Genomic DNA, 17,865 nt, shown 5'->3' with positions numbered 1-17,865 from the left:
CTCTCTGTTCCCTTGATCTCTGTCCATTCCTGTGCCCCCACTAAGTCGATTTTTTGATGGCAGTACTATGATATGTTTTAATATCTGGCAGAAGACATCCTTTTCAGAAATGTTCAGGCTATTTTCTATGTTAATTTTTCTAGATAAAATTTTTTTTTGATTATTTCAACCATTTTAAGTGTACATTTCAGTGGCATTAAGTACATCACTACTAGCTATCATCACAACTTTTTCATCATCTCAAAATGAAAGATTATATCCATTTAATAATAACCCTCCATTCTCCCTCCCCTCAGCCCTGGTAACCAATATTCTACTTTCTATCTCTATGAATTTGACTATTCTAGGTCAAGAAGTAGAATCACTTCTGACTTATTTCACTTAGCATGATGTTTTCAAGGTTTGTCCCTCTTGTAACATGTAGCAGAACTGTATTCCCTTTTATGGCTGAACAATATTGCATTATTTGTATATACCATATTTTGTTTATCCATTCATTTGTTGATAGCCACTTGGGTTGTTTCCACCTTTTGGCTATTCTGAATAACACATTGGGTTATATGGTAATTCTGTGTTTCCCTTTTTGAGGAACAAACTTAGTGTCTTCCTCAGTGGCTGCACCATTTTACATCCTCACCAGTGATACCCATAGGTTCTAATTTCTCCACCTCTTTGTCAACACTTATTTTTCTGTTTTTTTATAATAGCCATCCTATACATGTAAAGTAGTATCTCATTGTGCTTTTCTATTTTTTAATTTCCCTAATGATTAGTAATTGATCATCTTTTCATATGCTTATTGGTCTCTTATAGATCTTCTTTGGAGAAATGTCTACTCAAGTCCATTGCCTATTTTTGAATTGGTTTTTTGTTGTTGTTGAGTTTTAGGAGTTCATTATGTATTTTGGATATTAATCTCTTATCAGATACATTATTTGAAGATGTTTTCTCCCATTCTGTGTATTGCCTTTTCACTCTGTTGGTAGTGTCATTTGAAGCACAAAGGTTTTTAATTTTGGTAAAGTCCAATTTATCTCTTTGTTCTTTTGTTACCTGTGTTTTTGGTGTGACATCCAAGAAATCATTGCCAGATCCAATATCATGAATATTGTCCTCTATGTTTTCTTCTAAGCGTCTTGTAGTTTTAGCTCTTAAGTTTAGTTCTATGATCCTTTTTGAATTAATTTTTGTATATGATGTGAGTGTCCAACTTCACTATTTTGCATGTGGATATCAGTTTTCCAAGAACCATTTGTTGAAGAGATTGTCCTTTCCCCATTTTTCCCCATTGAATGTTCTTAGCACCCTGTTGATAGTCATTTAACCATATAAGCAAGGGTTTATTTCTGGGCTTTCTACTCTATTCCATTAGTCTGTGTGTTTGTTTCTATGCCAGTACCACTCTGTTTTGATTATTGTAGCTTTTTAGTATGTTTTGGAACCAGGAAGTATGAGCCCTCTCAACTTTGCTCTTCTTTTTCAAGGTTTTTCTTGGCTATTGCTAGTCACTTGATTCCATATGAATTATAGGTTTGATTTTTCTGTTTCTGCGAAATGGATTTTCAAGATGGTGATAGGGGTTGCATTTAATATGTAGATTGCTTTCTGTAGTATTAGCATCTTAATAATATTAAGTCTTCCAACCCATGAACACAGGATGTCTTTCCATTTATTTATGTCTTTAATTTTTTTTCAGCAATGTTTTGTAGTTTTCACTCGATGAATGTTGCACTTCCTTGGTTAGTTTATTCCCAAGTATTTTATTCTTTTTGATACTATTGTAAATGGAATTGTTTCCTTAATTTCCTTTTTGGATTGTTCATTGCTCATGTATAGAAATGCAACTGATTTTTGTTTGTTGATTTTGTAGCCTGCATCCACCTTTGTTGAATTATTTGTTCTGTCAGGTGCGTGTGTGTGTTTGTGTGTGTGTGTGTGTGTAATCTTTAGAGTTGTCCTTTTATAAGATCATATCATCTGGAACAGAGATAATTTATTTCTTCTTACCCAATTTGGACGCTTTTTATTTCTTGTACTTGCCTAATTGCTCTGTCTAGAACTTCCAGTGTTATGTTGAATAGAAATGGCAAATGCAGGAATCCTGGGTTGTTTCTTATCTTAAGGGAAAAACTTTCAGTTTTTCACCATTGAATATGATGTTAGCTATGGCTTTTTTATAAATTGTTTTTATTATGTTAAAGTTTCCTTCTATTACAAATCAGATTCTAAATTGTTTTTAAGCCCTCTTGTACCTTTTAGTTTTTTTGTTCTGTTGAGATATAATTGACATATGGCACTGTATAAAGTTTACGTTGTACATCATAATGATTTGGCTTACATACATCATGAAATGATTACCACAGTAAGTTCAGTGAACATCCGTCATCTTATATAATACAAAATTGAGGAACTAGAAAAAAATTTTTTCCTTGTGATGAGAACTTGTAGAGTTTACTCTCTTAACAACTTTCTTACATAACATACAGCAGTGTTAGTTATATTTATCATGTTGTACATTACATCCCTGGTACTTATTTATCTTATAACTGGAAGATTGCACCTTTTGACTGACTTCATGCAATTCCCCTTTCCTCCCACCCTCTGACTCTATTAACCACAAATCTGATCTCTTTCTATGAGTTTGTTTGTTTGTTTGTTTGTTTTTGAAGTATAATTGATCTACAGCACTATGTTAGTTCCTGGTATACAACATAGTTAATATTTTCATACATTTCAAAATGATCACCATGGTAAGTCTAGTTACTATCTGTCACCATACAAAGATATTACATAACTATTGACTATATTCCCCATACCTTACATTTCATACCCATGACTCATTTATTTAGTAACTGAAAGTTTTTACCTCCTAATCTCTCTCATCTATTTCTCTCCTCCCGGCAGCCACCTGTTTGTTCTAGGTATGACTGTGTTTCTGTTTAGTTATGTTTATTTGTTTTGTTAGATTCCACATATGAGTGAAATCATATAATATTTGTCTTTGTCTGACTTGCTTCACTTAGCATAATACCCTTTAGGTCTATCCATGTTGTCGCAATTGGCAAGATTTCATTCTTTTTATTCCATTGTATGTGTGAATGTGTGTGTTTATATATGTATATATATGGATAAAGAAGATGTAGTGCGTGTGTACAGGAGGGCTTAAAACCAATTTAGGATCCAATCTGTAATACAAGGAAACTTTAACAAAGTAACATTCATCTATGGATGGGCACTTAGTTTGCTTCCGTATCTTGGCTATTGTAAATAATGTGCCAGTGAACATAGGGGTGCATATACTTTTCGAATAAGTGTTTTCATTTTCTTAGGATAAATACCCGGTGTTGGCTTGTATGGTAGTTCCATTTTTAATTTTTTGAGGAATCTCCATACTGTTTTCAATAGTGGCTGCACCAATTTACTTTCCCACTAACAGTACACAGGGGCTCCCTTTTCTCTACATCCCTACCGGTATTTGTTATTTGTTGTCTTTTTGATGATAGCCATTCTGACAGGTGTGAGGTGATATATCATTGTGCTTTTGATTTGTACTTCCTGATGAGTAGTGATGTTGAGCATCTTTCATGTACCTGTTGGCAATCTGTATGACTTCTTTGGAAAAATGTCTATTCAGGTCTTCTACCTATTTTTAAATTGGGTTCTTTGTTTTGTTTTGATGTTGAGTTGTATGTGTTCTTTGTATATTTTGGATATTAACCCCTTGTCAGATATATTGTTTGCAAATATCTTCTCCTATTCATAGGTGGTCTTTTTGTTTTGTTGATAGTTTTCTTTGCTGTGCAAACATTTTTTAGCTTGATGTAGTCCCATTTGGTTTTTTTACTTTTGTTTCCCTTGCCTGAGGAGACATCCAAAAAAGTATTGCTAAGGCTAAAGCTAAAAAAAAGGGTATTTGCTATGTTTTCTTCTACAAGTTTTATGGTTTCAGGTCTTACATTTAAGTCTTTAATCCATTTTGAGTTTATTTTTGTATATTTTGTGAGCAAGTAGTTCAGTTTGATTCTTTTTCATGTTGCTGTACAATTTTCCCAACACCATTTATTGAAGAGGCTGTCTCTTCCCCATTATGTTTTCTTGTCTCCTTTGTTGTAGATAATTTTCCATATAGGTGTGGGTTTACTTCTGTGCTCTCTCTTCTGTTCCATTGTTCTATGTGTCTGTTTTTGTGTTAGGACCATACTGTTTTGATTATTTTAGCTTTGTAGCGTAGTTTTAAGTCAGGATGTGTGATACCTCTAGCTTTGTTATTCTTTCTTAAGATTGTTTTGGCTATTCGGGGTCTTTTTGTTTCCATACAAATTTTAGAATTATGTTTTCTAGTATTTTGATAGGGATTGCATTGGATCTGTAGATTACCTTGGGGTGTATGGTCATTTTAACAATATTAATTCTTCCAATCCAAGCACAGTATATCTTTCCATCTGTGTTGTCTTCAATTTCTTTCATCAGTGTCTTATAGTTTTCTGAATATAGGTCTTTTACCTACTTATTTCTTGGTATTTTGTTCTTTTTGATTTGATTGTAAATGGGATTGTTTTCTTAATTTTAGTTTTAAGTATAATCACATTGAATCCATAGGATAATTCTGACAATACACTAATGATAAATTTGTTTGCTATACCACAGAATATTGTCCCAGGAAATGTTACTGGACAGGAAGAAGAATGCTTTGATACTGAATATAAATTTATAATATTTTGATACTTCTTTTAATGAGAAACATTAATATAGTTTATATAAGGAAAATGAAATTATAAGGGTTTTTGTACAAAGCAAAACCTATGAATTTAGAGGACTTTAAGCTTTATTGTTTTTTCTCCTTCTTTTTTTTAACTTCCATTTTTTTCCTTTTTTCTAGGATATCCCAGTCCCAGTGATGAAACACCACCTAAAGATGCTGAGAGTTTAGGTATTATTTTGGTTGTTAATAACCCTGCATCATGAGGCCCTAGTTTTCAACATGGAAATATTACCGCTATCTGTAGTTAGAAAAGAGACAACATGTCACAAATTGGTGATAATTGTTCAATGTGTAATTGTAAAATTGTACATTTTAAGTAATTTTAAAGGTGAAGATACCATGACAGATATAAGTGGTACTATGTATAGGCACATGTGGGTAATACAGTTTTTAAGAGGTTCCCCAATTTAGGCTTCCTAGCATGATAAGTTTACTTTCTTAAATAATACGGTTATATGTAGTTTAATATATATAAAACACAGCTTGTTTTCCATGTGATAGTGTTACTTTGTAATGGCAATTTTTAGATAAATTTTCTTTCTACTGGTACCTTGTATATACAAGCCTTAAAGTACTGCTAGTTGGGTTAGTTTTTCTATATCAAGCTGGGGTAGCACACTTAATGTTGGCTTACATAGTTCACACATATGTGTTAAAGAGCTTGATGAAGTATAGTTATGACAGTTAAATGAAATATAAAGATTTACTGATAAGGAAATGAAGAAAAATAGCTATTACTTTACTTTAGACTAGTAAAGTTAATCTTTTTATAAAGTGTACTTTAGGCTTGTTATGTTTTCCCTCTGAAAACTGGTCAAATTGCCACTGTGTCAAGTGAATCCAGTGCCATCTCAAGAAGCTTACACTTGATAATATTTATGAAATAAAAAAAGCAGAGCCAAACATGACATTTTATGCTATGAGTTATAGATAATAAAAGTAATGGCAGTTTAGAAGCAGAGGTACTACTGACAAACATTTCTAAGAATTTAGATTTGGTAGTATTATTTATTGCTCTCTGGATAGTCAAAAATGCATGCTTATGTTTCTGTGCATAGTTTTTATCCATGTGCCCTGGTGTTCCCTTTACATTCTTAGAGCAAATCTCCTTGTAGGACTATGTCTTAATCTGGGGGGAAAGGGGAATAGGAGCTGTGATGATACAATGATGTATTGTTTGTGAAGACTCTGCAAATAACATCTATATGATAGATTAATAGCACTCTATGACTTATTCTACAGACCCACTTAGGGAAAAAAATATATGTTAAATTTCTAACAAAATCATAAGTAATAAAAGACTGAATGTTGAACTAAACGAACTATAGTGGGCTACTACGTTTCTAAAATGATTTTCCTCTAAACTAGTAAATTCTAATTGTCTTAGTTACCTTTACTAAATAACCTGGTGTGGTAGCTACAGCATACAACAATGAAAAGTGAGGTTCCTGTTAGGAGTTTCACAAGGTGTGTCCTAACCCTGGAATGTGATTAGAAGGGTTCTGTGATCAAAATAACCTGGAAGCACTAGCAGTCATGCTAAAACTAGATTGATAATTTTTTCTTTGTAGTTATAGATGATCTGAACAAATTAAAATGCAGCTGCTACCTGGAGACCCCTAGGTACTTAATTATCTCCCAAACTGTTTTCATTTTTTCTCAGGTGCAGGAATCATTGTTGCAATTGTCATTGGTGCACGTACGTATCCCAAACTTTGATACCAATTAAATCAACACATTACTCTGAAGAAGTGCAATAGTTTTTTAAAAGATTTTTCTATTTCTGTGGCTTTATAGCTTGAAATTAAGTAAAACAGGAAAAACCTGACCTTTTATATAATACACTACCTTGTATTATTGTTTGTCTATTCCTTTGTATTCTACATGTCCAGTTACTAACAAACTCTAAATAATACAAGTTATTTCAAGATCATTACTCATATGAGCTTGCATCCGAAATATGCTTTGGGTAATTTTCTCAATTAATCAAGGACTCTTCTCTGACTTACTCTGTACTGTTTAATGCAAAGAATTGCATTGATACTGAAGAGTCCAGATGGAATGTAAATGTATATGTGCTTAGATAAGATAACATTTTCTGGCCATGGAAATCTGACCATCGTTTATTTCTTCTGCTAGATTTTGAATCTTGGCAATGGTTTTTCACAGTTACATATCATTTGTTTCCCGATTTCTTGTAGTTTTTGGCGTTGGAGTAGTTGTCTGCAGCATCTGCTTCTGTTTTGGCAAAAAGAAGAAAGGGTAAATTAAAGCATGTTTTTTAATTTATTGGTCCTTCTCACAGTTGACATAGTTTTGTGCAGTTTTGGTTTGTAGTATGTATTGCATGTTGTTTTTTCAAAAAATGCACCTGCATGAGTGTGTTGTCTGAATTACATTTCTTTACTAAAAACGTTTTCAGCTGCTTTCAATATCATTGCAACAAGAGTAATCTGTGCAGGTTGCTTCAGCTAATTATGATGTAAGAAAAATTCCTGTGGGATTTGAGGTTTAAGTGCTGTAGTAAATCATGGAACATTTGGGGGCTTTCTCTATCCTAGGTGTACCTAACGTCCTCGATTGGACTAATGGCCAAGATTAAATATTATAAAAAGGTTCACTGTGGAGACTTTGACAGCTGTCGTCACTGTAATTTTTATGGTGAAAATGTTCAGTTGTCTGTATAACTGAGGTAGTAGTAAAGAGCGACATAGATGGCTCATTCAGATGCCCGCTGTGCTTTCTCTTAGATTTGTTATTCATACAAGTTAAACTGGGGAATTTAAGGCAACACTATTTGATTTCCCTCTTATGTTCTCTTAATTTACTAGGTTGCAGTAAAACTGATGGGGTTAAACTAAAAGTTGCTGAGAGGGTAAGATTTATAAGGCACTTCATGAACTCTGTCTTTTTATCTATAAAAATGAAATAAGGAGGGGGGACTTAAAATTGACAAAGAAAAGGTACAAATACATAGCTTCTAAGGAGAATAGAATTTTTAAACATCATCTTAAATTTTAATGAAATAATTTAAAATCTAATGAAAGACTGAGAATAAAACTGGAGCATAGACCAAGATTAAGTGCTTTGATATTTCTGACTTTTAGTGATTTTTTCCCCCTATTGCTTTGGAAATAGCTTTGAAATCAAACTAATAATTAACAACAATTGGTATTCATGGCTTTATGATATATATTCCTTTTATATTAATCACTGGGTTTGGACGACATAATAAAAGTACATTCGTCACTCATAAAGAGCTCAAACTTTTTTTATATTTCTTGGTTATCTTTTAAAAAGATCCACAGTGCCTTCATTTGAATCTTAAATCTTATACTTGTAGAACACATAGTATGCATATTTGATTTCTCTATCAGCAGTATATTTTTAAAATTACATGTACACAGCAATCTGAGAAGGAAGTACTATCAGTGAAATATTTGACAAGTCTAAAAGGTTTATCTAGAAATAACCTCTCAAGAAAGCAAAACAAAATAGCTCTCTGCTCCTCACTCCCCTTCTTTGCTTAAAACATCACTACACCAAAATAAGGTTCCCTAACAAGTATCAACCAAAAACTCTCTCTAGCTACCAGTTAATGAAAGCCAAACAATTATCTGAGCATCGTATCCCCCAGGTTAAAGTTTCAGTAGCATTACAGATCTGAGATCCCATTTCTAATGTGTTCCCAAGTGATGATGCTGCTGGGCCTGGACTACACTTTGAGAAACCAGGGTGTAGACCATTACTGATATGCCTGTGCTCTTTAACTTGAAGAAACACCATCAAGCTTATTGGGAAATGTTTTACCTGTTTAAGATTATTGGATTTTTTTAAAGACTCCTCATTTATGTGTATGCTTTTTTAAAAGAATGTGAAGTAATACCTAGCTTTAGTTTGCCTTTCTTTTAAAAAGGTAAATATTTTTATTATATTCTTTACATTGCTTAATGTCCATATTTCACCCCCCCCCCCCAAATTGCTTTTGTTGCTTTAGAAACTCCTTTACAAGACTGTAAAGTGTAGGCAGTTGCTTCTCTATTCCTAGGGTTAACTCTGGAAGCAGGATACCAGGCACAATAATCCAGAATTGCTGTTAATGGGAGTTCCCTGGCGGTCCAGTGGATAGGACTCAGCACTTGCACTGTCGTGGGCTGGAGTTCAACCCCTGGTTGGGGAACTAAGAACCTGCAAGCTTCGTGGTGCGGTCAAAACAAAAGAACACACATTTGCTGTTAAAACTTGATACAAAATGGATTTGATATAAACTTGAATTTATGATAATTTGGGAACACAATTACCCTGCTACAATATTTATACCAAAGCATGAAAATAGTATAAGTAGTCATTTTTAAGACCATTAAATTTTGATGAAATATGACCACAGGGTTAAAGTACTCTGTTATAGTTTCCTGTTTCTTAGCTCTCAACTAAGAATAGAATAAGGATCCCAGTTGGTCTGATGGGCTCCATCTACACCCTCCTTCCTTTTCCCTTGCAGTTTCCTTTCTTAACTAACTCTTCCACCAAACTTTCCAGCCTTGGAATCCACAGCCCTTGCCCTCTCCTTTGCTATTGCTTGAGTCCTGTCTTGCATGTCCTGACTGTGTGGTTCCAAAAAAGATACCTTTTGTTTACATTAATGTTTTCAATTATTTGTTGTGAATATTTTTTTCATAAATGCATGATTTTCTCTACTCGGGTTAAATCATCACTGGATAAGTGAGAGTTTTTTTAAGTTCATTAGAATTATTGCAATAATTTATGTATTTTAGTAACGGTGACTGAGTACTTTTTCTTTTTTTCCATTAAGGATATTTATTATTTGGTGTAATTTTAAAGTATTTTAATGTTATATTAATAATGGCTGATCCAGTAACTGTAATTTTTAAGCTGTCTGCTTAAATTAATATTACTGAAGCTTTTTTGGATATAATATAAATGGTGAATCCAGTTCAGGTGGTGGGGAGTATAATGACATGGGTAAAAACTTGAATGGTCAAATTAACTTGAACATTTTTCTACCTGGTTCTCAAATTCTTGAGCATTGAACAAAGGCTTTAAAAAATTTTAGACAAAAACTAGTAAATAACAACGATGTTGTAACAGCTGAGAGAGCATATTTACAAAACTTAGGTCCATCCTAGAAAAATGGGAAGTCATATAATAAGTTTTACAGAGATCTTCCCTTAGGTGAAAACAATTGTGCCACAGGAAGAAACTGTCCTCGATGCAAAAGATCCATCTGAAAATGTATGATGTCATAAAATCGATTTCTGAGACAGTATTACATGGAATTAATACATGCTCTGTGTATTGCCTCAAAATCTAAGGTGCTAGAGACAGGACCATTTCTCCTCATACAATCTTATTCTGTGAAAGAGAGTTTACATTATTCACTTCAGGCTAAGAGGTTTCAGAGGTAAACAGATTGCACACAAATTTAGAATCTGTTTATCTGCTGGATGATCTGTAAGACTTAAAGTAGCTTCTTGCACCAAGTTCCTGTTTCAGGTTCCTAATGAGAATCAGGAGAGCCATAATTTATGAACCTAATTGTCAGCTTTACTTCCCTTCTCCATCATTGATTTTATCCCATTTTTATGCCACTCTTCCTTCCTTTTGGTTTGACGTCACTATTTTATTCATCCCTGTTCCCTTCCTTTGTTCAGCACATACCTAACTGGTGAAAGCCACAGACAAGTAAATTTTATTTCTCTCTGAGAAAAGGTGAGAGAAAGGTTTGCTTTTATCATTAAAAGGTATCTGCTTTCTGTTGCGTTTCTTTTCAGAGATGTCCTTTCTTCTGAAAAATATTCAATAATATTTAGATATTGATAAACTGAACTAAGATAAGTGGGCAGTAGACATCCAAGAGGACATTTGAATTCCTGTTCCCTTTGCTAGATTATTGATGTTTTCTCCTACCTTCCCTGTTTTAATGTAAAATAATGTGCATTGACAGGCTCTTGCTTTGATATAGGCGCCAACAGAGTAACGTCCCCCATGTCCTTTCATCAGACTGTCTAGCTCCTCTACCTTCTAGCAGCTATGAATCCAAAGCTGGGGGAATTCTTTAGCCCAATGGGAAATAATCACAGAATGTGTTCATTTTAAGTTCATTTTGGTTTTTTGACAGAAACCAAAATACATTTCACTTAATTTTGTAAAGATATTCAATTTCCACTTGTAAATATTAATTATTTAAAGGCATTTATCTGTTTCCCTTGGCCAGGATATTTTTAACATATAAAAGAGAAACCACCGGGCTTCCCTGGTGGCACAGTGGTTGAGAGTCTGCCTGCCGATGCAGGGGAGACGGGTTCGTGCCCCGGTCCGGGAAGATCCCACATGCCGCGGAGTGGCTAGGCCCGTGAGCCATGGCCCCTGAGCCTGCGTGTCCGGAGCCTGTGCTCCGCAACGAGAGAGGCCACAACAGTGAGAGGCCCGCGTACCGCAAAAAAAAAAAAAAAAGAGAAACCACCACCAGCAAAAGATCCTCAGATTTTGGAAAATTATGAAATGCATTGCCTTAAGCCATTTAACCCCCTCTACCTTCTGTCTCTGAATGTTCCTCTTTTTGTGCCAGAATGTGTATCTGCATGGCCAGGAAAAGAGGAGTTATGTTTCCCACCACTTATAATGTGAGGCGCTACCCTAGGTTACAGTCATGAGTTTGGGAGCAGATTCTAGAATGGCCAATAAGAAGGGCAATTTCTTAGTAAAAGCAAAGTGGTGACTTTGATCACAGGGGCAAAGGGGAAGGCAAAACATACCAACTAGAATGGCACTGTGGGCCTACCCAGCCCTATGTATCTGCTTGGTTCTCTTAGGATTCCTTTGAGGCTAAAGCCAACCAGGAAAGTAGTTTTCAGATGGGCCGTGAGCTTAAAGTTGTCTGTAAACACTTGAAGTGAACTTAATGAATGCTGAAGGTAATATGACATAACTGTAATTAGTACAATAATTCACTTTCACATTTTAATCATCTTCAAATAGCTTTGTTGCTATATCAAATTAATGTTTCTTTAAGTTTATATTAATGCAGGGACTTTCCTGGTGGTCCAGTAGTTAGGACTCCGCGCTTCCATTGCAGGGGGCATGGGTTCAGTCCCTTGTCGGGTAACCAAGATCCCGCAACCTGAGGGGTGTTGCTGAAAAAAAAAAGAAGAATTTTATATTCATGCTTATTTATCCTTCTCATATATTGGATTTCTATTTAGAATTCTACTTAGAGAAAAGTATTTCACTACTACAGAAAAAAAAAAGGATTGACCTCAAAAAATAGTAAAATATAGTGGTCTTAGAGGATTCAGGATAGGCCTAAGTATTGAATCACTCTCCAGAATAGTCCTGAGGAAACTGCTATATAACAAGTGTTGTGCTGTGACGGTGCTGGTTCATCGTGATGCCTCCCCCACCAAGAGAAATGTGAAAGTCTCCAGAATTAACACGGTTAGCTCTTACATGGGGTCGGCACCCTGAAGTGTTTGCTGGGGCAGGCATACTGTAAATAACCGACTGGTCCATATTTGGTTGTAGTCTGTTGATCGTAGTCAGTTTCCTAAGCAGGGACTGGAACTGCGTTTTCCAGCTCCAGAGTCAGTAGCCCTGAGTGGCTGCCGAGGACGGCAGAAGTGGCTCATCCTACGTAAGATGAGCTTCAGTGCACACTACACACCAGATTCAAAGACTTACTGCAAAGGAATGTACAATCCATGGATATGGGGTTAAGTAAAATATGTTAAAACTAATTTTCCTGCTTCTTATCCTTTTTTTGATGTGGCTTCTAGAAAATTCAAAATTACCTCTGTGACTCGCATTATATTTCTTTGGAAAACACTGGACTTGAATAACAGAGTTTAGAAAGATGTCTGTTGTTACAAAAAAAAAAAAAAAAAAAGTGTTATGTGAGTTTTAGTTACTTAGGAGACTCTCCAACCAGAACACATGATTTTCCTTGACTGTGAGGGGTAAATGAGGCATTCCTCACTGATCTTGAACGCTGCTGGAATCATTAGCTGTTTAAAGGTTTCATCTCAGAGCTAGATTTTAAATCGCAATATTAGGAAAATGTGTGTTTCTCTGTAGTCTTCCCCATTAGCCCTAAATTAAGATAAGGGAATATTTACTAAGTATATGCAACTGCTCTATTTCTTGTCTTGGAGAGAATCAAAACTACAATACAGCAATAGAAGAAGGGTTTCTAGAGTGAGACTGGTTGAACATTGGAATTATTTTAAAAGAATCATTTAATTCCTAGTTCAGTGACTCTTACTAGTATATAGTTTTTTTTTTAATTGTCTATGTTCTAAATGGGCTTCTGGAATTTAATTTATGTACTTAATTATGTTCATGTCTGACCCTATTTTCTAACCTTGCTTCGTAGGAAAGAAGGTATTGCTACATACAGCGCTTACCAGGATAAGGCAACCACTCCAGCAGAGTAGATGAACTAAATGGTTTCCACAAACCCATGTATCATTCAGCCATGAAAATGAAGGAAATCCTGCCATTTGAGACAATACAGATGGACCTTGAGGGCATTATGCTGGGTGAATAAGTCATATAAAGAAAGACAAATACTGTATGATCTCACTTATATGTGGAATCCAAAAAACCAAGCTTACAGAAAAAGAAATCAGATTTGCCTTCATCAGAGGTGGTGGGCTGGGGGTGGCGGTTGAGTAAAGGCGGTCAGAAAATGTAAACTTCCAATTATAAGATAAAAACGTACTGGGATGTAATGTACAGATTAGTGACTACAGTTAGTAACACTGTATTGTATATTGGCAAGTTGCTAAGAAAGTGGATCTTAAAACTTCTAATCACATGGAAGAAAAAAAATTTTTTGTAGGTACATGAAGTGATGGATGTTAACTAAATTTATCGTGTAATCATTTTGCAATATATACATGATCAAATCATGCTGTACACCTTAAACTTATGCAGTGTTATATGTCAGTTATATTTCAATACTGAAAGAAAAAAATCTATAAAAATTATTTGCTAGATTCTTACATTGTCAGGAATGGAACTGTTAAGCTATGGTGCTAACATTTTAATGTGGCTGAAGTATAGTCACCATCGTTTAATGCTTCTTTGAAATGTGTATGAATTTATGTTTGAATATCTTGCTTGTTTTTCCTTAAATAATGCTTGTATTTATAGGGCAAGTCAACACAGTATCCCCACTAGTATTAAGGTGGGGAAATATTTTTTCTATAAAATCTCCAAACTCAGAGAAATATAATTCAAAATGACATTACATTTCATTTGTAAAGAAAGTGATTTTGAAATCTTTTCTGTTCAAAGATGATTGCCAACTCTTACGATTCATTCTTCAACAATCCCAAAATATGAATTATATATTGTTTATGATAAAAGTTTGGTTTCCTTAACTAAGAATATTACCAGAAAGTACTCTTACAGTTAATAGGTTAAAATACTATTTTAAAAAATCTGTAACCTCTTGGTGATTTAGAGATGCTATAAAGTTTATTTCTGGCATTTGTTCTTTGCCCCTTTTAATAACAATAAACCAGTCTAAGAAATCAAGAAGAATTCAGCATCAGTTGCATGCTTCTGTACAAAGTTAGAGGGCTCTAACACCCATAGCAGGAATGCCAGCTCAGGACAAAGTGAACACTGTGGGCTTGTAGTTTTCTTAAAAAGAATTCCACTCTTTAAGAGAATTAGAATCCACTCTAAATTCTGTTTTTCTCTCCCCACCTGAATAAAGAGATGTCTTACTTTAAACATGTCATCTGAATGTAGGCAGTTTTGTAGGGAATAAATTCATCAGATAACCTCAAGTTGCATCAGAATCTGAGTCTCACCTCATCTGTAAAGGGCAGAGTAAAAATGAAGCCCCATATTTCAGAAAAGCAAACTTAACTTTGTGGATTTGCTGTAGGTCATGCAAAGGGACAGGAAGAGGAAACAACAAAGGTAGCTCTTGATGCTCAGGTGGGACAGATCCCAGCCCTCTTCTCTGTCCTCACACCAGGCAGCGCCTCCTTCAAATGAGCCAGTGGCCAAAGAGGAGGGACTGTCTCTCTAACTCCAATTACATTTTTACATGTTTTGTTTCACACTTTTATAGTAGTAGCACAAATTGGGCCAAAGAAACGTTGCCTTAGAAATATATGAATAAAGAATCAAGAGTGAACCGGAGTAAATATTGTTTTACTCCCTAAGGACATGTTTGTAAGGCCATGTAAGTGGTCCTTCCCTTTGTAGTCTCTGATGAGGCACTTTAGGGAGATAACTTTGAGGAGAATAAATTCAGGAATTCTGAGATAAATATAGAGTTGAAGTTTTGCTGTACCCTTTTCCACATAATTTTTGAGAATCTAGCACTTGCTTAGAAGCAAGGGGGTGACTATAGTACATATTTTTAAAATCCTCAAAGAAGTGTTTTCAACCAAAGATTATTACGCTTACCAAAATAAATTGACTTTCATAGTATAGTTTCCACTTCAAAATTAGTTTTTCTAATTTAATATATTTATATGTAAGATTGAAGTATGTGTGTACATATCGATTATGTTCTGTTTGTCAAATAATTTGTCAAATATATGGGGACACCATTTTTCTCTAGAAATGTTTATTTAAATGAGAGAGGGAAAAGCGTATCTGAATTTAAAGGTTTCTTAAAACTGCATTTTGAGAATTGGACCTTCAGATCTATTAAAAAAATAAAATGTCGTTATGGAGAAGTTTCATTTGTGATAATGCATTTATTTCCAGTGTGTTTTATCTCAAATCGGAGTACGCTTCTATTCAGGGCCCACCTTCTGTAAGCATTCCCCTCCAACAGTCACCACTCCTGCCCCTCCCATCTCAGAGCCTTAACTTAAACATGTCCAGGCTTCTCCCCTCCGCAGGGGTCACATGCCTCCCCTGCTCAAAGGTGCTCAGTCCTACCTCCGTTACCCACAGCATAAAGTCCATTTCATGAAAGATACTTGAAAGCTTTCTACAGTTAATTCCCAACTTTTCTTCCCAAGCCTTCTCTTTCTGCAACACTTCAGGTAACCTGCTCTCAGTCAAGCCAGACCATCCGTCCTGTGCTCTCTGCTGTATTCCTGGTTCACTATTGGCTGAAGCGCCTGTGGTCCTGTCCGTCCGATCCTGGGCCTCTTCCAAGGCCCAGCTCACAGAGCCCATTCTGTGCAGCACTTCCTGATTTCTGCCCAGCTCTCAGCCTTCATTATTTCCTGGCCTTGAGTTCACCACATTCAAGTATCTGTATCTATGTGTGTGGGAGAAGACATATCTTCCACATCACTTTAATGCGTGGGTGTGGCTAATTAAAAACCCAAGTCCCCACCATGAAAGCATAACATGTTTCTGAACCATGGCTGCACACTGGAATCCCCTGGAGACTTTTACTGATGCCTGGGTCCCATGCCCCCAAAATTTGTCATGTCATTGACCTAGGGCGTGGCCTGGGCAAGTAATTCTAATATGCAGCTAAGTGTGAGAACCTCTGCATTAGTGGTCCTCCAGTCTCAGAGTCTGCTTCGACACGTGAACTTATAAAGACATAAGGTGAATGCTTATACTTACAGAATAAAATCATGGTTTTGTAATTCAGCCTATAAAGAAATCAGAAAATATCTAAAACTTGAATTAAGGTCTTATTGCCTGCCTAACCAAAAGAGGCTATCTGTGGCTTCAAAACAAAACAAAAACAAAAAGCAATCTTTCTAATATCAACACTGGATGAAAATTAGTTTGACTATAACTAAAGAATGCATTTTATCAAATTTTGTCTTTAACTTGAGACTATAGTATATATATATATATATTTTTGAAATTGGCATAAAATAAACAGGGAGAGCTTTTAAGGCGACTAACAATAAAAGTCCTCTACAAGAATTCTGAAGAGAGCCGAGGTAGGCAGGAATTTGAATTTAAATTGTTTAAGAATGTTCTAGGTTTAAGGAAAATAGGCAACTCTGGTATTCTAAAACTTAGTAATTGCTGACAATATTGTAACCAAGAATGAATATTTTAGCATATTAAAAATTTTATATATTTGTACTCAAAGAGCAGGATTTAACATAGTCTATTGACTTTCAGAAACAATGCAAAATTGAGAGAGTGTACACATATATTTTTTTTTTCTAAGCTGCATTGCTTTCAACATTTCCAGGCCCATCCATCCAGAAAAGGTTACCCTAGAATGAAGTGGTGCGCCTTTGTAGTATTAGCACTGCTGCCCTCCTGTGGACTGTTAGGGCATTTGACCATGCCTTTCTTAGTTTTTCAAACTTTGTCATTATTCAGAGATTTTAGTCATTGCTGAGTCCCAGAAACCGTTTTTAATTTCATTTTAATTAACTAGCGCTTTTCTGCTTGCCTTCTAGGAAATTAACTTTTGAAGAAGCGCTAACCTCTGTCCCTTATGGCTTACATGTGGAGGAGCATAATATTGGGGTCTGCAGTCAGTAACTATTTTTCCTTCCCTCTGGCTTAAATAACAGCAGAAAGAGACCAAAATTGCCTTAAGTATGCATCACATTGAGAAAACTACCCACCCTGATTCCTGACTTATCGGCCCAAGAAAACTTGTTTGGGATAGTAAAACTCGTAATTGCCAGGCAGTCACCTAAGTTTCTATTGTTCACCACCTTTATGAAGCTTTTAGAAACAACTATGGTAGGTACGTACGTATGACACAATGGCAGGCCTTGTGCAGAACTAGCAGAAAGAATCAGGACATCTGGCATCCTGGTGCTTAGGGTTTGTGGCTTCACTGAGAATTCTGGAGACGACTATCATTTAGATGAGCACTGTTCATGGTGTTCAGGAAAATGATTGGTCTTCTGATCACCCACTGCCACCTGAAAAGGATCCAAGGGAAAAATATTCCTTTCAATCTGTCTTTGACGTGGACTCAATTATTGGAGAATCCTTGGGTAGGATCCCATACAACCACGCTTCTCAAATTTTTGTGTGCAGGTGAATCACACGATGATCTTGCTAAAATGCAGATTCTTGAAGCAGTAGGCCTCGGCTGGGGCCCGAGGTACTGCACTTGTATGTGTTCCACATACTGCTGTTTGTGGAGGCTGTATAAGGGCCTCCAGAGA

The 17,865-nt window shown here is 35.5% G+C and overlaps 1 protein-coding gene across 6 annotated transcripts in view; it reads left to right on the top strand.

Annotated features, from left to right (window-relative positions):
* LOC132484449 (membrane cofactor protein-like) overlaps positions 1 to 15,483 on the top strand; it is a 57,206-nt gene extending 41,723 nt beyond the window's left edge. For 4 of the 6 annotated variants that reach the window (XM_060090981.1, XM_060090980.1, XM_060090978.1 and 1 more), the window contains 4 exons: positions 4,880 to 4,930; positions 6,426 to 6,461; positions 6,964 to 7,024; positions 13,152 to 15,483. In XM_060090981.1, the coding sequence (XP_059946964.1) occupies positions 4,880 to 4,930; positions 6,426 to 6,461; positions 6,964 to 7,024; positions 13,152 to 13,212 (209 nt within the window). In that variant the 3' untranslated portion in view covers positions 13,213 to 15,483. Of the gene's footprint in view, positions 1 to 4,879; positions 4,931 to 6,425; positions 6,462 to 6,963; positions 7,025 to 7,593; positions 7,638 to 10,434; positions 10,493 to 13,151 lie in introns of all 6 variants that reach the window. The other 2 variants (XM_060090977.1, XM_060090979.1) reach the window with 2 other exon arrangements.
* Positions 15,484 to 17,865: the final 2,382 nt, after the last annotated feature.

This window comes from Mesoplodon densirostris, chromosome 2, assembly GCF_025265405.1.
Source record: "Mesoplodon densirostris isolate mMesDen1 chromosome 2, mMesDen1 primary haplotype, whole genome shotgun sequence".
Lineage (NCBI taxonomy): Eukaryota > Metazoa > Chordata > Mammalia > Artiodactyla > Ziphiidae > Mesoplodon > Mesoplodon densirostris.
This window is presented reverse-complemented; position numbering and strand designations above follow the sequence as displayed.